The sequence below is a fragment of the Taudactylus pleione genome, unplaced genomic scaffold, assembly GCF_031769625.1.
Source record: "Taudactylus pleione unplaced genomic scaffold, aTauple2 ptg000128l, whole genome shotgun sequence".
NCBI classification, from domain to species: Eukaryota; Metazoa; Chordata; class Amphibia; order Anura; family Myobatrachidae; genus Taudactylus; species Taudactylus pleione.
In genome coordinates, this window is record NW_028284530.1 from 3,468,043 (window position 1) to 3,494,448 (window position 26,406).

The following is a 26,406-nucleotide window of genomic DNA, read 5'->3' on the forward strand; positions in this document are numbered from 1 at the left end:
ATTTTCCTCTGTCTTGTCTGTGTTCAGTTTTATATATTGCTATAGAACCAAGAATGACCCAGGTACACCTTACATTGTAGTCCTGATTATATTCCACTTTAATGATGGTTACTATGAGCAAGGTTCAACATTCTTACATCCCAACCCAAAGACACCAATTCCAAAATGAAATTACTTGTAGATGTCCCTTATATATGCACTTAATTTAAACTTCAGCTACTTACCGGTATGTAATTAAAGCTGAGATCCTGCATTGTGTAGATATTTTTGTTCTGCTTTTTGTTTTCTCTGGTTATCCCGCTTATGTCAAAGTCATAAAGCATTTTTCTAGGAAACCTTCCATAACCAGGCTACCATCTGCAAAATTATTTTTTGCTTAGACTTTTATAGCTGAAGGGTCTTCCAGTTTGAACATATTTGTTTTTTCGCCTTCAAGCTACGAGAGAATCACCTGATCTATGATTCGCAGCCAACCGCCCATAATGGCAGTGGGAGAGGGGGATGGTGATATGAACATGTATGCTAAGGAAGAGGGTGGTAAAAAAATGTCATGTGACTCGTTACTGTGGTAGTCACATGACTTTTGGCAATATGTAAATCATTAACGGCAGCTTAAAAAATACAGTTAAGGGGAAAAAAACTACTTTGTTTTGCACGTCGAGAGTGATTTATGGTAAGAAAAAATATACAATTTAATGGGAAGTTTGTGCTCAAGTATCTGAGATTTGGTATATAATGTAGCATTTTCTTGGTTGTATATGTTGTGATAGATTTTTTGGTACATAGAATTATTTATCTGTGCAGAATCAGACAGATGATGGGATTCGGAAAGAGTTAATAGCGTTACAAGAAGACAAACACAACTATGAGACGACAGCCAAAGAGTCTCTGAGGAGAGTTCTTCAGGAGAAGATCGAGGTGGTACGGAAGTTGTCTGAGGTGGAGGTATGTATAAAAATAAAGTGATATAATGTAATAGGTTTACTAGATAATGCTTCTTTTCAACTGAAATCGCATTGCCTTGTGTCTGGCCAACTTTTCCCATCATCGAAACAACATCATTATGTCACAACATTCATGTTTTTACCCCCAATCACAGGTGGTCAGACCCCTGTTGGTGATCTACTTGTTATGTGAGCAAAGAAGAGATTTAGTATTCTTACGACTCTGCATGTTCTACAGGATAGCACAAGGATACTCCTTTACTATGTACATGTTCTACAGGATAGCACAAGGATGCTCCTCACTATGGATATGTTTTCCAAGATGGCACAAGGATACTCCTTACTATGGACGTGTTCTCCAGGATAGCACAAGGATACTCCTTACTATGGACTTGTTCTCCAGGTTAGCACAAGGATACTCCTTACTATGGACATGTTCTCTAGGATACCACAAGGATACTCCTTACTGTGAATGTGTTCTCCAGGATACCACAAGGATACTCCTTACTGTGGATGTGTTCTCCAGTATCCTTACTGTGGATGTGTTCTCCAGGATAACAAAAGGATACTCCTTACTGTGGTTGTGTTCTCCAGGATAGCACAAGGATACTCCTTACTATGGACATGTTCTCCAGGATACCACAAGGATACTCCTTACTATGGATGTGCTCTCCAGGATACCACAAGGATACTCCTTACTGTGGATGTGTTCTCCAGGATACCACAAGGATACTCCTTACTGTGGACGTGTTATCCAGAATAGCACAAGGATGCTCCTTAATATGGACGTGTTCTCCAGGATAGCACAAGAATACTCACTATGGACATGTTCTCCAGGATAGCAGAAGGATACTCCTTACTGTGGACGTGTTCTCCAGGATACCACAAGGATACTCCTTACTGTGGATGTGTTCTCCAGGATACCACAAGGATACTCCTTACTATGGATGTGCTCTCCAGGATACCACAAGGATACTCCTTACTGTGGATGTGTTCTCCAGGATACCACAAGGATACTCCTTACTGTGGATGTGTTCTCCAGGATAGCACAAGGATACTCCTTACTATGGACGTGTTCTCCAGGATAGCACAAGAATACTCACTATGGACGTGTTCTCCAGGATAGCAGAAGGATACTCCTTACTGTGGACGTGTTCTCCAGGATACCACAAGGATACTCCTTACTGTGGATGTGTTCTCCAGGATACCACAAGGATACTCCTTACTGTGGATGTGTTCTCCAGGATACCACAAGGATACTCCTTACTGTGGATGTGTTCTCCAGGATACCACAAGGATACTCCTTACTATGGATGTGTTCTCCAGGATACCACAAGGATACTCCTTACTGTGGATGTGTTCTCCAGGATAGCACAAGGATACTCCTTACTGTGGACGTGTTATTTATTAAGACCTTAAATTAATAAGCAGAGAAATGTGACCAGTGTGTTAATGAACTGCTTATAGTGTATGCCAGTTTGGCATAGTGCTACGCTGTACAATGACCTCTGGGCCGCTGAAATGAACCTCTTGTTTTGGAGGGCGGGGTTTGTGATTTTTTTTTTTTTATTATTGTTAAAATATATGTCATTTGTATATTCCTGAGGCATCTAAAATGTTACATTGAAATTTCCATATATTGTTAACTGGAAATTGGAGATCTTCTGTCTTGCAATTCCAGAGAAGTTTGAGTAACACAGAAGATGAATGTACCCACTTGAAGGAGATGAATGAGAGGACCCAGGAGGAGCTTCAAGAGCTGGCCAACAAGTACAATGGAGCAGTGAACGAAATTAAAGATCTAGCTGACAAACTCAAGGTAATTAATTTGGGAACGGATTTGGGAATTGACGCTTTTATTTAAGCCTTTCATAGTATCGTTGGTGCATTCACATCACTTAAAAATTCCAGTATTGTGGGCCTCGCAAATAACAATTTACATATGATCCCGGTTCTCTAGTTTGAATTCTGAAACGCACGATGGATGCAGTTATTTAAATTTCACTATGCAGCTGATTACAGAATATAACGTCATAGAAGTGGCAATAACTGGCAGCATTAAGGCTACTTGCACATTGGCTTTTTTGAGTGACCTTTTTTTTTTTTTTTTTAAGAAACAGTATTGTGACACTTTTAAATGAAAGGGTAAAAGCTGTTTCTCTATCACATGAGGGCTCTTTATCTATATATACACTTTGCAGTCTCTCATGGTGCGTTGTGTAACTAACTATACACTATTCTGGGTGATGTTTCCTGGAAAAAGCTACAGTGTGACGTTATCCTGAAGAGTCGATTCATTTAGCCACAAATTGCTCTCGGCTTTGAGTAAGTGTGGCTATTTGCCACACCTAAGTTACCTCTGGACTCGTGGAGTTTAGTTCACAGCCCCCCAGGGCTGTGTACAAAAATCTGAGTCCGCTGCGAGATTGTGCTTTTGGCAGTGTTTCCACACCGTTAGTGGCAACTCGCCCCCCTAATTGAATTGACCCCTATCGGAATTTAGTTGCTGCCCTTGAAGAACATAATTTTTATTGCATTGACATGCAATCCTGGTAACCATTTCCATGCACATACCGGGTAATTGCTGCCAGTGTTTGTAATGGGACTTCCGTTCAGTCCTTAATAAAGTGTATGGAGAATTTAGTATACATCAAGATAATACACAAAACAATAGGATATTTCTTAATAATTATGCGGACTCAAAAACCATATTCCACGGAGTTGTATAATGTGGAGCCGGTCTCTGGGCAATATCAGTCTACGTTAAGTGCTTTGGTCCAAGACCGATCAGTGATTGTAAACCAAGAAATAAGTGCTGGTGAGCAGGTGTGTGGGGAGCGTGGGTGAGAGTGTACTGTAGGTTTAGTATTTCACACAGACCATATGGGACACACTGGGTCAGGTTTCACTATTCTGAAAATAAAATCTGTAAAATAGCTATATCAAAACTCATACAATAATGTTGCATTTGTAAGTGTCCTCTTATTTAATGTAACCAGCCTGCATTTTGCTAGAGAGCATTTTGATCTATTACGTCCGATCATTCTAGTATTTTGCATTTATATTTAAGTGACTTTTATAGACTGAGAGAGTTTAACAATTCTTCACGTGCTCTCTGCACCTGAGAGCCAGTAATTTGGAAAAGCAATCTGTTTATTACCAGCTCCATATGTCGCCTGTCACTGAGTATTCATGTCACCAGAATGTGCCCAGTGGGACAGAGACCACCCACTCAGTGCCGCCTTCACAGGTACTGTACAAAGGGATTACATTAATTCTTATGTTGTAGAATACTTTTAGGCTACCTTAATATATTTAATTGCACTTATTTTTTCAAAAAGATTATCAGTGGTTTTTTTTTTTGTTCTTTTTTTGAGCAACATGTGTTGTGTGATGCTGAGGTAAATTTCACCATGGACAACTTTCAAGACATCCAGCATAGCAAAAGCTAAGAAGAAAAAAATAAAAATCTGCCATGGTTTTTTACTCTCTGGGTTGGTTTTATAAATGCCACTTAGCGGACAGTCCCCAACGGTAGACTCCTTATTTTACTATCAAATGATCTTGCGTTCCACACTTAATGTGATCAGTAGCCGCTCTCTGTCGCCCCCACAGGCAGCAGAAGGCCGGCAAGAGGAGATTCAGCAGAAGGGCCTGACGGAGAAGAAGGAATTACAACTCAAGATTGAGGAGATGGAGGAGAAGGAGCAGGAACTACAAGCTAAGATCGAGGCCTTGCAAGCGGACAATGACTTCACCAATGAGCGTCTTACTGCGTTACAAGGTGGGCTCTCCCTCTCCACTCGCTGCTACTTTTGTTCTTTTTTTTTTTTTTTTTTGGCAATTTTTTTTTTATTTTTGAAATTCTGCTTGCAGTACGATTAGAGCACCTCCAGGAGAAAACACTTAAAGAGCACAACAGTTTAGGTAAGTGATACGCGTAGATGGCATCGCTGATTGGAAGGAGCTACCCTGGGACAATCTTACAAGCTGTGTCCCCAGTGTGGTAAATCCTCTGTCACAGGATAAGTTTACCTATTTGTAAACTTATTTCATCAGACACCAACTGCCCCCCGGCTACAACCTGGCAGTGTTTATAACACTGTAACCTCCTTGGGCACGTCGTGTCTGACCGGGAGGTGGGCGGAGAGATGGCAGTTTTTTTTTTGTTTTTTGTTTTTTTAGACCTCGCCATGACCCTAGTAATGTCACACACACCCATTGCTGCAAGGACATAACCCCAATCTATTATACTGTGATAGGATTGTCACCTCAGTTCACAGGATATAGCTTAGAGAAGATAGTTTTCATGGGTAATAAAAGCCGCGCAATATTTACTGTCCGGGATGGTGAGGACCATCATAGAAACTAGTAAAAGACCATTAGTGAGGATGTTTTTCATATTAATTAATTGGTTAAATATTTGTATTAGTCAAACATTAAAGAAGACAAATATTAAGGAAAATAAAAATTATAGTGTTAATTTCCATCTTAGGGTATATTTAACCCTCCTTATGCCATTTATAGGCACTGTTAACTCATTTAACACAATGTCTTTGTGGGGGCACTGCCTTTCCACTGCATGCGCGAGACCCGGCGAGCGACGAGAAATACGTCGCTCGGGGTCTCGCTCCAAAGGGGGCGTGCTGTCGATGGTGACTGACAGCACACCCCCTCTGGTGGGCGTGCCGGGGGCATGGTGGCCAGACGGAGGCGTTCTGACCGTCTGAGTCCGGCCCCACTGACATCAGTAATGATGTCAGTGGGAGTGACTTTGGCTCTGATAGAGCCAAAATCACTCCTGGGCTTGTGGCAGCGAGACCTTACCGCAGGGTCTCGTCGCAAGCCCGATGGACGCGATGGTCTTGACCATCGCGACCATCATCATGGACGCTCGCATAAGCTGTGGGTGGTAACCCACAGCTATGCGAGCGTCCATAAGGCCGCTCCACATTTAAATAGGACGGCCCTGATTCAGAGCGTTAAGCTCTGAATCAGGGCCTTTGTTCCATCCACTTTCAATCGATTATTTTTTCCTTTTTTTTTCGTTTTTTTACTTAGTATTTAAAAGCTAATTGTGATGATAATGTTAAAATATAGACAACACATCTCCCAAGAGTAGGAAGTTCTGTTTTATGCCTGTGTCAGGGATGTGGGCATCTCTTAGGCTTGGAAGCAGTAGGCTTTTGCAGAAATATCTACAAGGTTAGTACTTTGTCATTAGTAAATAATTTTCTACTTCAGGGTCCATAGGGTATCCACAGGATACCTTGGGGTATAGGTGTGACGTCAGTCGCAGGGCACCAAAGAGTTAAGCTTTCAGCCTCCCAGGATGCACTAGGTCCCCCTCCTATACCCCGCCCCCGGGCCAAGGCACCTCAGTTTAGTTTGGTGCCCGGCCGGAGTCGGGTGCACCTGTTGGAGTGGGGGCTAGAAGAGCCCCTGAAGCTTTTTCTTCATGCAGCTGTGGCTGCACATCTGGATGAACAGCATGGACAGTCAGTCCTGACGTCCATGCTGTCTTCCCTACACCCCGCCGGTACCAGAACGCCGGTACTGATCCGGGGATGCTGGTGGGCGTCTGGGGTCACAGCTAGCGGTGACCCCAGATGCTCCGGACCATGGCCGGTCCGGACCAAGGGGGACAGAGGTAAGCAGCGGGGTCCCGCGGTGGGTCCCCGCTGATCACATGGTCCTAAGTCCCCAGGCAGGGGGCTCCCTGGGGACTGGCTGCAGCGTGGAGCCAGGCGACCAACCTGCGCTTCCACTACCCCCTGGGACAGCGGACCGCAGCAGAGCGGTAGCGCTGCAGCGTCCCAGGGGTTAAATGCATGCCAGGGGAGCGCGCCTTCCCTGTCTCACAGCCGGCGCCTCCCCCGCTGCACACAGCCCTCTCTGCACTGTGCTGACTGGTCCTGTGTCAGCGCTCCTCCCCCAGGCCAGCTTCTCTCTGCTCCTCGGCGGCCATCTTCTCTGCAACGCATGGTGAACGCTGCTGGAAGTCTGGAAGGAAGCATCGTGGTCTGGGTCCCCCCGCATACCTCTCCTCCGCTGTGGCTCAGGTCTGTGTATGCAGCGCTGTGTCCTACCAGGCCCTGTGTCTGTGTAGTTGAGTAATCAGCGCTGTTAGTGCAGGAATTGTTATTTCTCTGCATTGTATGTGACTGTGCTAGCGCTGCCTGTAACTTTTCTTCTCTAAACTGTCAGCTTTATTACTGTCCCTGTTCTTTCTGCTAAAGCCCTTGCGGTGCGGTGCTGCAGGGTGGTCTCTCGCCTATTTAATACTTAATTGGTGAGAGAGGTCACATACGTGGTGCCATCATGTCTGAAAGTGATTTTCCCCTCCGGCTACAGTGTACCACGTGCAAAGTACCGTTAGCGGAGGGGGAGGGTAGCGCGGAGGGCCTTTGCCGGCAGTGTTTGTCCATGGCGCGGCCTATTACGGTTACAGCACCGGTACAGGAGCCGCCCTGGGCTTGTTTCGCTCAGGCGTTAACAGCTTTAGTGGGCCAGTTAGCTCCGCAGCCCGCGTTTACTCCGATGGGTTTGTCCCAGCAGTCTGTGGTGTCGTCACCCATGCAGGGGTTCCCACGACAATTGGTGGTACCCCACAGTCTCCCTATTTCCCCGCTCCCGGGTTCTCAGGAGCCAGCGTGGGTTAACTCCCTGACGAGTTCTGTACAGCACTTGTCAGATGTGTTGCAAGGGGAGTCTGTGATGCGGCCTCATAAAAGGCCGGTGGCGTCTCTGTCCGCTCCTTATGAGGATGACGAAGGGACGTCTGATGATGGGGAGATTCTGGATCCTTACGATCAGGAACCTTTCCATACTAAGGACGCTGATGCTAAGTCCAAAGTATATATTCCTGGACTTATTCGGGCGGTCCGCACAGCCTTGGTGATTGAGGACGAAGTTCCCCCAGCGGCTAAATCTAAGTATGCCTTTTCAAAGATGTGAAGGGCGATGCCACAGTCTTTCCTCTTTCGGGTCAGTTGGTGGACCATTTAGAGGAGGCGTGGAAACAACCTGGCAAAAGATACCAGCCGCAGAGACGCCTGGCGGTGGCTTATCCGTTCGCGGATAATTATTTTGCTAAGTGTGAATCCCCTCCACAGGTGGATTCTCACGTGACCCGTCTTGTCCGTAGTGCCACATTGCCGATGCCATCCATGTCCTCCCTTAAGGATGCTACGGACCGCAAGGTAGAAATGTGCCTGAAGTCCGCTTATTCCCTTGCAGGTGGCCATTTGCTGGGTTGCCAGAGCGATGGAGCGCTGGGCGGATTCATTAGAGGCTTCTTTTGAATCCGACTGTCCGGCCGAACAGGCGGAGTTGATTGGCAATCTCCGTGATTCGGCCACCTACATCAACGAGGCGGCTCTAGACATTAGTACTCTGGTGTCTAGAATTTCTTCAGCAGCGGTAGCTGCTCGTCGCACCTTGTGGCTGCGATCCTGGAAGGCGGACGCAGATCCAAGAAAGGTCTGGAAGCGTTGCCGTTTACCGGAGAAGTTCTCTTCGGTCCGGATCTGGATAAGATTGTGGCCACGCTGGCGGCAGCCAAATCTGCTTGTCTCCCGTCGGCCGCTGCTCCTTCTGGTTCTGGACCATCGTCCTTTCGGTCATCTAGGGCCCAGGGCAGGCCCAAACCACAGTCGTTTCCTCGACAGGCTGGCCCTAAGAAATCGGTCAAGCCCCGGAAACAGGCATGGAGTACCAGACGTCCGGCCCCCAAGCCAGATGACAAGCCTGCGGCCTGACGGTCCGGGTCTCCCCTTGGGGGATCCCAGAGTGGGAGGCCGCCTGCTGCAGTTCTCCCGGTGTTGGTCGTTCACTACGACAGACACTTGGGTTCTGGAGGTGGTCTCTCACGGGTACGCCCTCTCCTTCCGGCACAGACCCCCGGCTCGATTCTTCACCACGGGTCTACCATCAGACCGGAACAAGGCTACGGAGCTGCGGAAGGTATTGCACACTATGCTCCAGGCTGGAGTTATAGTGCCTGTTCCATTCTCCCAGAGGGGCCAGGGTTTCTATTCAAATCTATTTTTGGTACAGAAACCCAATGGGTCATATCGTCCGATTCTCAACCTCAAAGCACTCAACAAGTCTTTGCGGGTCCCGAAGTTTCGGATGGAGACCCTACGGTCCATCATTCTGGCGCTGGAACCTGGGGACTACATGGTGTCATTGGACATACAGGACGCTATGGCGGTCATGGCGGCTTCTCTGCGGCTGCAAGGAGTCCGCATGTTGCCGTACTTGGACGACCTGTTATTGGTGGCAGGATCTCCAGAGCTCCTGTTACACCACTTGGACCTGACCATTGCACTGCTGCAACGGCACGGCTGGCTAATCAACTGGCAGAAGTCCACTCTAATCCCGTCTCGGAGGATTCTGCATCTTGGAGCCTTATTGGACTCGGGACAGCAAAGGATCTTCGTGACGGAGGACAAGATCTCTGCTTTACAGTCAAGGGTGCGCAGTTGTCTGCACAGCCGCCGGGTGTCCTTACACTCGGCGATGAGGTTACTGGGCTCCATGGTGTCGGTGTTCGACATGGTGGAATACGCCCAGTTTCACTCCAGACCTCTGCAGCACCTGATCCTGTCCAAGTGGAACGGGCTGCCTCAGTCTCTGAAGTTCCAGACGATTGTGCTCACCCCGGAGGTTCGCCTGTCCCTTGCGTGGTGGTTAAAGACGACCCACCTCAACAAGGGACGTCCGTTCTGGGTTCCAAATTGGGTCCTGTTGACAACGGACGCCAGTCTTCGGGGCTGGGGAGCAGTTTCGGGTCCACACTTGTTCCAGGGCAGGTGGACACCGACAGAAGCGGAGCTTCCAATAAATATCTTGGAACTCCGTGCGGTCTTCAATGCTCTCCTGCAGGCACAGCGGTTTCTCCAGGGTCACCCGGTGCAGGTCCAGTCGGACAATGCTACCACCGTGGCCTACATAAACAGGCAAGGAGGAACTCGCAGTCGGGCGGCTCTCGTAGAGGTCTCTCGGATCCTGGTTTGGGCGGAGCGCAATCTTCCGGCCATATCAGCGGTCTTCATCCCGGGAGTGCTAAATTGGGAGGCGGACTTTCTAAGTCGCCAGGACGTTCATCCAGGGGAATGGTCCCTGCACCCGGACGTTTTTCAACTACTGGTGGACAGGTGGGGTCTTCCAGAAATCGACCTCATGGCGTCCCGGCACAACAACAAGTTGCCGGTGTACGGGTCTCGCACAAGAGACGAAGGGGCGTCTCTGGTGGATGCTCTGTCCGTCCGGTGGACGTTCAGGTTCGCATACCTGTTCCCTCCGGTCTCCCTTCTTCCACGGGTAATCCGGAAATTCAAACAGGAAGGAGGGACGCTCCTGTTGATAGCTCCCGCGTGGCCCAGACGGCACTGGTTCTCAGACCTTCAGGGTCTGTCCGTGGACAGTCCTCTGCGGTTGCCGCTACGACCGGACCTTCTGTCTCAGGGTCCTTGTCTTCACCCGGACCTGACTCGGCTGTCTTTGGCGGCGTGGCTGTTGAGACGGCCATGCTGAGGTCCTGGGGGTTTTCCAGCTCTGTGGTGCGTACCATGTTACGAGCTCGGAAACCGTCTTCCGCGAGGATATACCATCGCGTGTGGCATACGTTCTTCCAGTGGTGTCGACCGAGAGGTTATGCACCGCGGGAGTTTCGTCTGTCTCGGATTCTCGCCTTCCTGCAAGCGGGACTAGATCATGGGCTTCGCCTTGCTTCTTTGAAGGTACAGGTTTCGGCCCTATCTGTCTGGTTTCACCGTAGGATTGCTACAATCCCGGATGTGCGCACCTTTATGCAAGGTGTTCTCCGTATTCAGCCGCCCTTTGTTCCACCTGTGGCGCCTTGGGATTTGGCTGTGGTCCTGAGGGCTCTCCAAGGACCGCCGTTTGAACCACTGGGCTCAGTGGATATTAAATGGCTAACAGCTAAGACTGTTTTCCTTCTGGCCGTTGCTTCAGCCAGACGTGTTTCTGAGTTAGGGGCTCTTTCTTGTAGACCCCCTTTCTTGGTTTTTCATGGGAACAGGGCAGTGCTCCGCACTCGGCCCGAGTTTCTTCCCAAAGTTGTTTCCCAGTTTCATGTTAACGAGGAAATAGTTGTTCCGGCCTTTAACTCACCGGGTCTTTCCGTGGGTGAGGCCTCTTTGGATGTTGTGCGGGCCTTAAGGACTTATGTTGACCGCACTTCTTTGTTTAGGAAGTCGGACGCTTTGTTGTCCTCTATGGCTTCTGTAAAAAGGGTTGGCCTGCTTCAAAGCAAACTTTGGCAGCCTGGATCCGTATGGCTATTTCTGAAGCTTATCTTCATGAAGGCCTACCGGTCCCTCCTTCTCTGAAGGCTCATTCCACTAGGTCTGTGGGTCCTTCGTGGGCAGCTCGACGTGGTGACTCGGCAGTTCAGATCTGCAAGGCTGCTACGTGGTCTTCTGTCCATACCTTCGTGAGGTATTACAGGTTTGACACCTTCGCCTCTCAGGATGCTTCCTTCGGGCGGCGGATTCTCCTTTCTGCACAGGAGCGTCCCCACCCTTAAAGGATACTGCTTTGGGACATCCCCAAGGTATCCTGTGGATACCCTATGGACCCTGAAGTAGAAAATATGAGATATGGTAAGAACTTACCCTTGTTATCTCTATTTCTACGAAGTCCATAGGGTTCCACAGGACTCCCGCCCTGTCGCACCTGTGCTGCAGATGGGCTTTGCTCTGGTCACCGGTTTTCCGTCTCCCTCTGGTGAGAATGTGATTCTTGTATGTGTCCAGATCTTTGTTCTCTCTCTTCCTTCTCCTCCTCCGGCCTATGGCTTGGTAACTAACTGAGGTGCCTTGGCCCGGGGGCGGGGTATAGGAGGGGGACCTAGTGCATCCTGGGAGGCTGAAAGCTTAACTCTTTGGTGCCCTGCGACTGACGTCACACCTATACCCCAAGGTATCCTGTGGAACCCTATGGACTTCGTAGAAATAGAGATAACAAGGGTAAGTTCTTACCATATCTCATATTTTAATGCACACTGCGCCTGATTACGACCCCATGGTGCTGTAGGCCACCTACTGGTTCAGGGCCCCTAATGGATAATCCGTCTCTGTTCAGAAAAGTCTATCTGCAGATTCAGATTTGACTGTTGTATAATAATGACCGCATTCCAAACAGATCCTTGTGTCTTTGCGTCACATAGTTGGTCAGTATTGCTTAAGGACAGAGGGCAAACTGGAGTTTTTACTTCATGTACTGAATTTGAAGCATACTGGGTAATACAGACTGTAGCACCACTGAAGTTTCCAAAGTCTCGTTACTCTCTGCTCACACAGATTGAATTGGTCATTCTTTGTTATCTGTACCATTTTCAGTAAAGGTGGCTTAAATGATATGTCTGTGTCCCCTGGGCTTTAGCATAACTTTTGCTAAATTCTGTAGTACCTGCCTGATTCCAGGAGATGGTGCTGTTGTGTAAGAAGTCCTAATTTCTCTACTTGGGTATAGCCAGAACTTGAATCAGTAAAAAAAAGTTTTCTTTCTGAACACTAATACTATTTTGTTATCACAGGCATACAAGTCGATGACTTCAAACCTAAAATCAACGGCAATGCTGATAAAGGTAAATATTTCAGTCTTATTACAAAATATTACTTGTTAGTAGTTAGATATATATCTATCTAATATTTTTAAAATAATTGATTCGGCACTCTGCTAGCTGTAAGCCTTATTTATTCTGCTCTGGTGCCTTCCTAGGGGATGTCTCACCATAAATGCAGTACTGCTCATAGTTATGCAACAGCTAATAGAGGACGTTTCACATTATATAGGACCAAAACATCCTACTTATATAAATGTACCCTATTATAGACCTTCCTACAGTAGACAGCATTTGTTTCCAAAAAGACAATTTTTGCAGGGACTTACAGTGATGTGCTGGTTTCTAAACACATTTGAGACATTCCTGTTCCATGTATTGTTTGTGGATTGCCTTTTTAGAAACCAATGCTGTTTACTGTAGGAAGATCCTATTTTGGGGCCTTTCTAGTGTAATTATATTTGACTTCAATCAGTTGATGAAATAAATTACAAATTGAATATCCTCTGTGTATAGCAATGCTTTCTATTTCCCACAATGTTAACCCTTGATGATTTGTAAAGACTCTTCTAAACTGTGTCAGTAGCTTCACAGTCAGTGGAGAGAGACATCCCTGGCACGTGCCTCTATTTAGTGTATTTATGGGCTAGACTGAGCCTATCCTTAAACCTATCTTTTTCAGAGTAGCCCACATGTACTGCCATTTAACAGAATAAAAGGTCCAGTGAAGCTAATAAATGTTTGTTTGTAAATTGCCTTAAATGAGTTGGCATTGACATTCCAGGCATACTTCTTCCTTGTTCCCTATGATTTAGGACAGTAATTATCATGTTGAAGTTTTTCACCAGAATTTGTGTTAGTGTTAATGGTATTTGCCTGTATATCTTTAGACCAGTGGTCTCCAATTTTAATTGAGCTACTTTAGAAAAGTAAAACCTCTGGAAGAGCTATTAAAATTGTAGAAAAAAAAAATCTGGCTAATAGCCAAACAATTGAAGGTAATTTAATGAAAATGAAAAAATATAATATAAAATTCACTTTACTAAATGAAAAACAAGTTCACAGTAGAGCACAATGATGTATACATATATTACTATGCAGAAAATGATATGGTCAGAAGTTGTACAGAACGGGTAAGCACCGTCAAGTTAAATAGCATGTTGAAAGAGAAGCTGAAAAAATCATTCATCAGATGTCAGTTTCCCGCCATTCTCACTGCTAGCCAATCGGAGGCCACAGAGCTGAGGAGGAGAGAGGAAGAGGAGGAACTTCAGAGGAGGCCGAGGGAGGATGAATTAGGGTTGAGCTCAATCAACCAAGCTTGTCTTGGGATATTTTTCTATTGTACATTTCACTATTAATTACCAGCTCCAAGGAGGTACGTGTGCAGTAGAGGAGCAAAAGATATAGGCAGGGCTGGGCGAGAGTGATTTTCCGGCAGGGCTCGCTAGAGCGTAGAGGCCGTGGGTGGAACCACGGGGAAGCACGTCAGGTGATTTCTGTAGAGCAGTGGTGTCAAACTCGGGCCCTCCAGCTGCAGTGTAACTACACATCCCAGCATGCAGTGCCACAGTTTTGCTATTATGGCATGCTAAAACTGTGGCAGGGCTTGCTGGGATATGTAGTCCCACAACAGCTGAAGGGCCCGAGTTTGACACCAATGCTGTAGAGGCAATCAGCTGATGCGCTTCCCTGTAGCTCCACCCATGGCGTCAATGCCACGGGGGAGCACACACGTCAGAGGTCACTTCCTCCTAGTTGACTCTGCAGTACTGCAGCTAGGTGAGCTACCAAAATTAGGGCCGTGAGCTACAGGTTGGAGACCACTCCCTTAGACTGTAAGCTCCACGAGCGGGGTCTTCCTCCCTCCTGTTCTCATGACCTATTCTTGCACACCTGCCACACATCCTCCTTGGGCTCTCTGCCCCTGGACCCCCAATCATTGGGGTTTTTTTTTTTTTAGATGAACTAGACCTGTCATTTACTGACCACTACAGGTTTTAGCTGATGCTGTACTTTTCAATTGCACACATTAAATCAGTGGCTGTCAAGATTTGCAGTGCTATTTGTACTGTACTGTTTTACCCTGTATTGTCGTATTGTTTTGCTCTCTGTATGGTACTGCAGAACACTTGTGGCGCCCTATAAATAACATGTAATAATAATTATCTGCAAAAGTTACACCCCAGTTGGGTGATGAGGGTCTCTCATCACATGGTGGAAGTTCCCCCTTTTTGAAATGATGAAAATTGAAACCTTATACTTTGAATGCCATTTTCACGGACTAATACCACTCGGCAGGTGTGAGCGTTCAGTGAGGACTATAATCTTTCATACAATATCCTGACACATTCATTAATGTTATGAAATACCCATTGCTATCTGTAGCCCAGTGATTCTGCTCTCTAACAGAGAGATGCCAGCATTTTGGCCACTCTGCCTCCTGTCCTAAACCAGTTGTGCCTCCCTTAGAACAGGTATGTTCCGTCATTATCTGTGAGGGTTAGTCTGTGTGCATTATCCTTTAGTAGGTGGTTGTGTTTCTGATGTTGGGGAGTCTGTGTATTTCCTCTCCAGCTTTTTTAATAGTTGAACTCTAGACTCTGGGCCTGATTCAGCAAGGAACGTGCGGATGCAGACGCACGCACCTGGCCGCTGCGAGAATATGCTAATGGATGCATACGCACGGCAATCGCAGCAGAATAAGCAGACGCCCAGCACTACATAATACCGCCCACTTCCCTTTACTTGCGTCCTCTATACCTGGCAAGAGAGTGGAAACATCGGTAACATCGAGAACCATCGGACCCATACGCACAATAGTGGTTGACCTGACCCTCCCGCGGACATAGCGAGATTTCCTGTGTGCAACTAGACCTCAGGCTAAGTCCATCGCCGCAAGGGCTTGGTTATGCACACCCCTGAAACGCCGTCCAAACGCACAGGCACGCTTGCGTTTGCCCGACCGCTCCCTCCGTCACCACCCACAATCTGCACTTCCTGTCAATCACTTGTCCCTGGGGCTGCGGTCTCCCTGCGTACGCATACTCCATCGCACTGGCTGGTTTGCACACGTGCACTGCGATGCATGCGCAGAGCAAAACCATTGACCGATTGCGTGCGTCTGAATCAGGCCTTCCGTCCTTTCTTTCATTTTATTATAGTGTTATTTGTCCAATAACATTGCCTCCCCACAAATCTGTAAAGACGTCCCACAGTATAAGATGTCAGGGTTTACTCCTGTTATCTGCAAAGAAAACTTTCCATACAGCTTCAAAGCTATATGCTGTGTATATTGACTTCAAGCCCTGAAGGTTTTACCCTTACCTTTAAACTCTGCTCCGTGGGCGAGATATTTGTTGTTGCAAGGTATTTAATTTGCTTTCATATTGTCCCAATACTACGGAAGCCAGTCCCATCCTGTTTTTGTAATCCAGGAATTCGTGATTATAGATTTTCAATAATCTCTCCAAACCCCCCCCTGCAGTAGAAGAGCTGGAGTCCTGTCATGCTGCTGTTCTCAGTCACTGATTGGCTGAGCGCGTGCTGCACAGTGATTTCACTGCACAGTGTGCTCCCATCCTATCAGTGACTGAGGGCAACTGCATCATGGGACTTAATTTATTCTATGGACAGCTGGGAGAGCCTGAGAGGACTGGATAATGCCACCCGCACTGAGGAGTTGCTTATTATCCCACTGCCACCAGCCCAATCCACAGTGTATTTTTAATGATTATAATCCCGGGTATATTTGGGACTCAAAAATGTTTAGTAACCCGAAATTGGCTTCCCTACCCCATACCCAGTTCAGAGAGGATATCCATGTCTATGTGGAACTGTCAGTATGTTTTGGTGAATGTCTCTAGATCTCTGAGATTTTACGTGACCCAGGATACGGATCCCTCTGATTTCACCCTTAGATTAATTCTATCCAGTCTGGCTTGTAGTGCAGCATTAGATGTCATCCATAATTGTAATAGGTAATGGATGCTTTATGGTAATTGTCACTGCAGTCTCATTTATCAGTTCAGTCATATAGTGCAGGACACATTACCTAATGGGAATTCATTGTATTTATTTAGCGTTCAGTTATGACATATCTGCCCTTTTAATATGTGTTGGGGAAATGAGACAGATCTCTTTATTAAAATGGATCCTCTCCCTGGCATAGGTGTGGAAAGCATATGCCAGCCATACTTAGTGCCTAGCTATAGGAGGGTTCCTTACAGCATGATTATAGCATGTCTCTGTGTGCTGATGTAGCTCAATAACTATCACTTATATTTATCGTTAAGGCTTCTGACATTCCAAGAGATGAATGTAATAGTTGATGCGGTCATAATGAAAATATAATGTACACATATACAGTCTATGGAGGTAATATAATTACCTGCGGAACGTACCGCAAACTGTTAGGTACCAGGTTAAGTGCCTGTAGCTATTCAATTATATCCCACAGTAAGCCCCGTGGTGGCATAGATTCCGGGTTAAGTGGCCAGAGCTATGTAATTACCGCACGCAGTAGCCCAGAGTGCACTGAATACGGAAATCTGACCCTCTCCTGAGTGCTAACAGACATCCGCATTAGGTGCACCCTTGGGGCTTACCATGGCCAGTAATTGAAATGCTCCGGGCTTTTAACCAAGAGCTAATAGGCTGCTGTAAGTCCCGCAGCTAATTGAATCCTTCCCTATACAAATTAGCCGTATTAATGCTGGTATGTGCAAAACTGTGAACCCCCATTAACTAACCTATAAACAGCATTGAATGTCCAACCCCCTCAGCTGGGAGATGCCGAAATACAGGACCTTAAACCATTGACTTTTATCATACAGAGATTGCTACAATTGATTGTCACTGCTATGAGTCTTAACATCGTTGGATGACAAAATGAGACACTGTATGGTCTATGTATATCCCTGAGCTCCTCTCACACCTGACCCATTAGCAGTGTGTCCTCCCATCATCCCTATACTATGTATTTGTAATGTGAGTCCAGTCTCCACACACAACTCACCCAATTACCTGCTTATCCCATAGCCTGTTCTGTTGCTGCAGAGTAATGTTACATACATATTTCCCATTGTTGGTGTGTAATAATACACCAGTCAGTCATTACATGTGTGGAGACACTTTATTGGATTAGAAATGTACAGAAGTTTTATTACTGACAATTGGCCACCTTCTGTTACTTGTTGCTTTATATAAGCGAGCATTATGCTGAAGGTTTATAGTATGCTGGAAAGCAATCATCTCATACATGAATAAAGTAAGTAGCCTGAGAACTAATCCTGGGTTTCCTGTCACACACACATTAATTAGCACTATGGAGTGGGCACAGATCAGAAGATTGGGGTCTTATTGCTGGAACTCGTGACCCCCTAGTACACCGTGACTGGGCACCAGAGACTGCAATGCTGCTGCTACACTGTGGGATGTGGGTGGGTTCAGGGCTCAGACACTTGACTGGTGGCAGATGGTTTAAAACATTCTTTTGGCAAAGGACACTGTGATCATAACCTACGCACATGGTGTTAACCTGAGAGAAACCTAATCATGGTTAGGGTCCAATTCTACCTTCCCCAGCTTTATAACCAACACTTCCTCGTATTGGCGTTTTATTTTCTGTCTTTACCTGCTTAGTGTTTAATCCGCTTTCATTTCTAGTTATCTAGAAGTGAACTGTATAACAGTGCTGTATGGAGAAAGCTGGCTGCATGTACCATAATCATTGTAGCAGCAATTATTATTATTATTATAAAATAGCCCCCATCTCCCTGATTTCTGCACATTATGGCGTCAATCCAATTAGGTGCGAATTGCGAGTAGCGAGTCTGTTTCCTGAAACTCGCAGACTTTGCAGAGAAGCGCGCTCCCTAGAATTCTCCAATCCAATTAAAAATGCCTATTCACACTACTCGCAGCGGAGGGGTACGAATTGACTGCCAAATGAGATTTGAGAGAAGTGCATGAAAGTGGGGAGACCATTATGGACCCCCCAAAATGGATAATTTCGTTAGCAGGACCGTATAGACGGCTGTTTGTAGGAAGGTAATGTAGGTTTTGAAATGTTGTCAAATGGCTGATTTATTTTTTTTTATTGATTTTTTTTTTTTTTTAAAGGCAAGTAAATGATAAAATAAACTACTTTTTGCAAAAAAAAATAGTAGTAAAAAGAGTAAGTTTGGGGTACGTTGAGGGCATCTTGAAAAATTGAAAAACATAAAAAAATATATATTTTTTCAATTAAATAATGCACTTAAATTTGGGGTTCCTAAACTAACGAAAAAAGTTGATTTGGGGATAATTTTAGGTATTTTTTTTTACCCCAAAAAATGACATGTAATTATTGAACTAATTAAGCTAATTGGAAACTTCAAAATGTCTAATTAGTCATTGGGGGATGTCCAAGGGGTTCAGCACAGTGTTCCGACATTTTAACCTTAAAATAATGAATTTCCTTCCCATCTCTCACCCTCAGGGAGGTACAAATGGAAAGATGCAAATTCAGTCTGACTGATACAGTGCGAGGTGCTAATTGAATTGCAAAATTAATTCCCTATGAGAATTCGAAGAGAAAATAGCAATTCGCTCCTAATTGGATTGACCCCCATATGTTGTGTTTTTCTTATTGCGGACACATCATGTCACACGTGTACTGTAAAGGTGCCCATCCACTAGACTATTTAATTGAGCGATTGAACGATAAACAATCTGCAAATGATAACAATATAGTTAAGCGATTTCTAAACCGACTAGCGATGCGCGTACCCGCTGGTCGTTCAGACATCTATCATCTTCCAAACATGCTGGACAACCTGACGATAACGTCAGGTTCAGAATATTTATAGATGATTGATGTGCCTACACTGAACGACTGCTCATTCAGTGTAAGCACATCACAGACTGACAAACTGCACGATTACAATGTCGTAATCGTGCAGTCGTTTTGAGGTCTGCTAGTGGATGGGCACCTTTAGCCAATTGACCAAACAACAACAGTGAGACTATACTACAGTGATTACTGTAGTCACGTTAAAAGTTGCATGACACCACTAAATTGCAAAGTCCGTGGTGCACCAAGCAGGGCTGTTTTGCACAATTTGAGGATAGGTGTTTGCGGACCCTCCAGTAGTCAGTGATTCCTGGGGGTAAATTTACTAAGATGGGAGTTCTATTAAGAAGTGATGTTGCCCATAGCAACCAATCAGATTCCAGGTATTATCTTCTAGAAGGCGCTAGATAAATGAGAAGTAGAATCTGGTTGCTATGGGCAACATCACTTCTTAATAGAACTCCCATCTTGGTAAATTTACCCCCTGGGCTTCAAACGGATACTACTCCCATAAAGCCATTTATTGTGATGCCCCTTCCCCTCTGAGTAGTGCTTTCATTGTGTGAGATTTGCATTGTTTGCGGTTATAATGTGACAGATGCTGTGTAATGTGTCTGCAAGGACCATGTACAAGTGCAGCGTTTAATATGGAAACTGAGACTGTGCAGCTGCTGTCATTATTTGGCTTATTGACTGTACTGCTAGAACATGTCAGTCATATTTATTACCACTTGGTAGCTCGTGTTCCTGACAGTATGGACTGCCTTTTAATAAACTAAAATCCCCCCTCCCCTTAACATTCCATGATGATTCTGTAGTGTTACTAGGTATAAAATCAAATATAATTCATATAATATGCTCGGATGGTAGACCGTAGTAAAGTAATTGGACCTTATGTTTCTTTTCATGTTTGTTTTTTTTAAAGAACATTACAGTAAAATGGGTGGGCTCTACTAAAGGTCCATTTTAATTTAATTTTTTTTTCTTAAATCATTATAATTCACTGGAGATGGGAAAGGTGGAAATTTTTGTCCCTACTCTCTCATTCGTAATGCGTTGATTTCCATCAATTTTAAAAAGGTGAATTCGCCAGTGCTTTCCATTAAACATAATAATTAGTTATTTCCATTTAAGCTATTTTTCTAGCTAGCTAGTGATTGTATCTGTATGCGTTCGGCATCCCGGTGGTCGGGATGCCAACGCTTGCATTACTGGCGCCAGAATTCAGACGCCGGTCGGAGTCCTGGCGCCGGCATCCCATCCGCCGAAATGCCGAAGGTAAGTAACCGGGTTGGGGGAGGGTTCTCTCCGAGAGCTCTCCTGTCAGTGTTTGTGTGATAGTCCTGTCTGTACAATGCCTGGGCACACTGCAGCAGAAACGATCCCGTAACTCCATATCTGCATGCTTCTTATACGCGTCTTTATGCTACCGAGAATGGATATACAACTCATATGATACACTTTGTATATGCTTTTCTTTACACCATGCGGATTACAATGTCAGTGATCACTGTAACATTACAAACAATGGTTTCTACAGTCAGACTTGTGTATGCTAAACAAAGGTGACAGAAATGTAGAATGAGGCTTAAAGACGCTGGTCATCTACTCTGGCACTTGTTGGTATGATGGTAGTAGAATTCAAATAGAGAGAATGTATTCCAATTAACGGGCACTCGTGGACTATTAATGTTCTAATATTACAAAGTGACCCTCACTACTTATTAAAATATAACTTTTATTAGATCCTTAAAATCAAACCAGCGAAATATTATTTTTATATTTTGTTATTTAAAATAGTTTAGAATGTGATTTAAAACTTGTGTTCACCACACGTGATTAATGTTTACTTCTGATGTGTATAACAACCATTCATTGCTTTATTAATATCTTATATATAACGTGATCAGAAAATCTAAATGATCATTCACTAATTATAACAAACTTTTCCTTTGTTGTCTGTATGCCTCATTTATTATTAGTTATAAGTACATATGTCCCGTTTTGTCAGTATTCGATATTTAAATTACCTCTGGTGTAATCACAGGTACAACAATTGCACTCTGTAATGTGAACAATTGATCAAATAATTATAACCCACTGAGAGTATTCATAATTTGGTAGGAAATAAAATATATCCCACACCAATAAATATATATGTCTATGGCAGTCTCTCACTAATCACCTATAGACACAAATCTAATATGCGATCAGTACAGACTTGGATAAAATATCCATACAGTTCAATTACTCGCTGATTACATACATATACTGGGTAGTAGTTCTGCTTATGCTGGCCATACACTATACAATTATCGGGGCGATCCTGCCGATATCCGCGGATCGCCCCGTTAATTGTACTGTGTGTGGGGGCGACCAAGATCAAAATATTGATCGGTCTGGCATGCCAAATCGACCAGCATGTCGGACTGATGCGATATTTGCATGTTTGTAGTCGGCCGCATCGGGCAGTGTATGCGGTCACTGCCCGAGCGACCAACTTTTCCCCCAGTTCTCTGCATGTGCATGCACTCACCTTTCTATCCCCAGCGACTGCAGAGCTATGCGCTGAGCCGACGAACTTCCGGGTAGCCGCTGTTCATTTCCGGCGTCATGGATTAGTTGAAGTCTAGGCAGTCCCATGAGCCAATCAGCGGTCGCGCTGACTGTAGAGCGCCTGCTGATTGGCTCCGGCTACTGACAGTTCCCACGTGGTGTGACTCAGCCCACGTGGGAACTGTCAGTTGCCGGAGCAAATCAGCGGGCGCTCTACAGTGAGCGCTGCCGCTGATTGGCTCACGGGACTGCAATGCCCCGTGAAGAGCCGAGAGCTGCCATTCGGGAGCTATCTGTGTGTGTGACACACATACACATAGCTGTGTTTCGTGGATCGGGTAAGGACGTTTTTTTGTTTTTAAACACCCATGGATTACTGCGGAGACCAGCGCTGGATGTAGGTGAGTATGAAATCTTTCTTTGCAGGCCCATTTTTTTGGGGATATTCTACGTGGAGAAGGGGACAGAACATCTGGTATAGGTAAGTATGTGTGATGGGTAGGTGTATGTAATAAACTTATACTGGGCACGGTGTGTGTGTTTTGGATTTTTTGACCTATTTATTTTACAGTGAAATTACACGTGCCGCATGTCTGCTGGCACTTGTAGTTCCACAAGTGCAATATGGCAGGCATGCTGGCACTTGTAGTTCCACTGTAAAGTACAATAGTGCTACATTATTTGGCCCCCCTATTACCCCCATACCCACCGCTCCAGGGGTATGGGGATGAGCCCCAGGCTTCAGCGTAAGCCTGTGGTGCTCGGGAGAGGGGGGACCCTTTTTGGGGGGGCCCCCGACTCCCCCGAGATCACCGGCTTGCGCTGACCGACTTGGGGTGTAATGCTTTGGACCTGGAGCCCCGGTGATTGGGTCTCCGGGCTGTGGCATTACACCCCGGTCGGTTGGGTCTGGTGCTGGTCTTAAATATAGGGGGTACCCCACGTCTTTTTTGCCCCCTATATTTAAAACCAGCACTAGTCCCTGCAGCCTGGTGTTGGTTTCTAAAATACGGTGGAACCCTACACATTTTGTTCCCCGTATTTTTAGAAACCACCACTGGCTGGCAAGCCTGGGGCTGGTTTGCCTTTTGGGGGGGGACCTTATGTCATTTTTTTTGTAAATTTTTGCTACTTTTTTTTACAGGTGCAACAACAACGGGAATTTTCGGGAAATATTCTAGGGACCCCCCTAAAGATGTGTAGACATGGGGGATCACTGTGGGTCCCCCATTTATTACTGAATGAAGTTGTGGTTTATAATTGCCGCGGCAAGTGCATAAATGTGACTTTGAAGAAAGTGATGCAGAAGAGCATTTAGAATTTTTGGGGGGCGAAAATAACTATGCCCAGCATATTTGGGGTACTTGAAAATGGGGGTCAGCATATTTTATAGTTGCTAAAGTGCAAATTCTTTTGTCCCTCCCCTGTGAGGGAACAAAAATATGACAGAGCCTGGCAGATTTTTGCTTGAAAAAAATCTGTTGGTTGTGTTAAAATATCTGTCAGTGTATGGGCAAGATATCTGTTGCTTTTAAATTGGTCTGTTGGTCAGACAGATATTTTTATCTGTCAGTGTGTGGGCAAGATATCTGTTGCTTTTAAATTGGTCTGTCGGTCAGACAGATATTTTTATCTGTCAGTGTGTGGGCAAGATATCTGTTGCTTTTAAATTGGTCTGTCGGTCAGACAGATATTTTTATCTGACAGTGTATGGCCAGCATTACTGTGTCTTACTCTAGACTGATAGAATTGTATCCAAACAGGTCTTCCATTACCACGAGTTATAGTGTGGCAAATTCCTAATACATGTACACTTCCCTGCTAAGGCTGCTGCTATTAATTTAAACACAGACACTATATCGATTAGGAACATCACAGTGAACAGTGTGTATTACAGGGTCGTACTCTCTCTGTGTGCACATCAAAGGTATGGTATCGCCTCCCGTTATCCACTGTCACTCAATATCAGGGGCACTCATAAACCCTACATCACACTGGCAAATGTTTTAGTGGAAAACACTTATTAAAAACACACAGAACACGCCATACATTGCGTGTCCTGCGGCGTCCTGATGCATGTTTCGCAACTGAGGCTTAGTTGTAGGATCAAATAGTGCGACCCTGTAATACACACTGTTCACTGTGATGTTCCTAATCGATATAGTGCCTGTGTTTAAATTAATAGCAGCAGCCTTAGCAGGGTAGTGTACATGTATTATGAATTTGCCACAATATAACTCGAGGTAATGGAAGACCTGTTTGGATACAATTGTATAAGTCTAGAGTAAGACACACTATCAGTAAACAGAACTACTACCCAGTATATGTATGTAATCAGTGAGTAATTGAACTATTGATATTTTATCCAAGTCTGTACTGATCGCATATTAGATTTGTGTCTAGAGGTGATAAGTGAGAGACTGCCATAGACATACATATATTTATTGGTGTGGGATATATTTAATTTCCTACTAAATTATGAATACTCTCAGTGGGTTATGATTATTTGATCAATTGTTCACATTACAGAGTGTAATTGTTGTACCTGTGGTTACACCAGAGGCAATTTAATATTGAATACTTACAAAAGGGACATATGTACTTATCACTAATAATAAATGAGGCATACAGACAACACAGGAAATGTTTGTTATAATTAGTGAATGATCATTTAGATTTTCTGATCACGTTATATACGATATTAATAAAGCAATGAATGGTTGTGATACATATCGGAAGTAAACATTAATCACGTGTGGTGAACACGAGTTTTAAATCACATTCGACACTATTTTAAATAACTAATAAATAAAAAATATTTCGCTGGTTTGATTTTAAGGATCTAATAAAAGTTATATTTTAATAACTATTGAGGGTCACTTTGTGATATTAGAACATTCATTATTAGTCCACGAGTGCCCCCTTTAATGGGAATATTTTTTTTCTTTCTATTTGAATCGTTTTTAGTTATATTCCCGGGTGCACCTCCCCTGTATAGTGGAATTATACATTTATTTGGATGATTGGGGAAGGACGAAGGTTATGTAAGAGCTGTGCGGACTTAGTCTACCACCATCACACTACATGGAAAAGAGCTCAGATCCAGGACCAATTGTTTAATACAGATGTGTCCACATACATCTTACCTCTGCGCGCACAAGTTGCGTTAAACACAATGCTTGAGCGCTGTGCGACTCGTTAGCACCGAGCATCTTTTCGTGCGACTTTTTACCTCCAAATGCGTCTTATTCACAAAGCAGTTCGATTAGGATGCACAAGCAACTTATGCTGATCGAAATATGCGGCATTCCTATATTCTCTGTGCTGCTGCGGGTGTATCTGCTTGCGAAAAATGCTACGTGTATAGTGACTGCCCTTAAAGCTGGCCACACACTAGACCAACTTACATCCAACCAGCCAACTTGTTGATTGGTTGGAATGAAAATCTGGTAACGTATGGGAGTAAATGATGATCAGCAATTTGCTCCTAAATGCCAGAAAACAGATGAAAATGGTCGTCAGACAAGTTTGTTAAATGTTTGATCTAAACTATTTGTTCGAACAACAGTTTTGGTCCATTTTCCAGCGTTTGGGAGCAAATTGCTGATTGTATACCTTACCAGATTTTCATTCCAACCAATCAACTAGTTGGCTGGTTGGACAGATAATCTTTAGATGTGTGGCCATCTTAAGTGTGTTCATTGTCTGCACAGAGGGATAACCAAAGATGTCATATACATTCCCTTGTCATCGTAACAGCTAACAAATGGAGGTTTTGGGGTTACAGCTCATTGACTGTGGAGATATAATGTTGAACCTAGTTTCTAATGATGGTGCTAGTAGGTGTTTCATAACTCACTATTAGTACAGTTCAATTATTTGCTTTGTCTTCCCTATAATCACTTCATCTCCTCCAGTAGTTCTTGTGAGTTGTATTAAGGTGTGGTTCCCGGCAATACCCCAGTTTGGGAGCGTGTCCTGGTGTGGGGGGATGCATGACTTCATGGCAGACAGTGGTGGCAGCAATAGCTCCCTACAGTAACTACACAGAGGGATAACAGGTCACTGTGTCTGGTTTATAGAGCCCCCTGTGTTACCGCAAACATTTTCTGTGCTTAACTGTGTGTAAGTGTCCCTTTTGATGGTCCAAGCACATTTAGATGCATATTCAGTATTATCACTTCTATACTAAGATTTCTGAGTTTAGCGCTTCTGTAAAAATCACACAGTATTATATTAGAAAATACAATTTGTGATCACACCAAGTAAATTCAGCCCTGTTTATGTTGCTTAGACATTTTTCCCCTTCCCAAAATTTGGCTATTCCTGATGTCCTGACTCAGGATGGGTGATGTCTGTGCATTACTTATTTCTGTAAGTCTGATCATTCCCTCTGTGCCTCTGGCAGTGACAGCTCATGTCTATTTCTGGCCCTGCTAAGTCCCCCGGTGTCCACTTTCATGTGCTGTGATTCATCA

The 26,406-nt window shown here is 44.8% G+C and overlaps 1 protein-coding gene across 3 annotated transcripts in view; it reads left to right on the forward strand.

Annotated features, from left to right (window-relative positions):
- The window catches only part of SLMAP (sarcolemma associated protein), a 144,440-nt gene that overhangs the window by 84,900 nt on the left and 33,134 nt on the right, over nucleotides 1-26,406 (forward strand). For 2 of the 3 annotated variants that reach the window (XM_088472687.1, XM_088472688.1), the window contains exons 8-12: nucleotides 805-945; nucleotides 2,626-2,763; nucleotides 4,560-4,728; nucleotides 4,821-4,871; nucleotides 12,511-12,561. In XM_088472687.1, the coding sequence (XP_088328813.1) occupies nucleotides 805-945; nucleotides 2,626-2,763; nucleotides 4,560-4,728; nucleotides 4,821-4,871; nucleotides 12,511-12,561 (550 nt within the window). The remainder of the gene's footprint in view (nucleotides 1-804; nucleotides 946-2,625; nucleotides 2,764-4,559; nucleotides 4,729-4,820; nucleotides 4,872-12,510; nucleotides 12,562-26,406) is intronic. The other variant, XM_088472689.1, reaches the window with a different exon arrangement.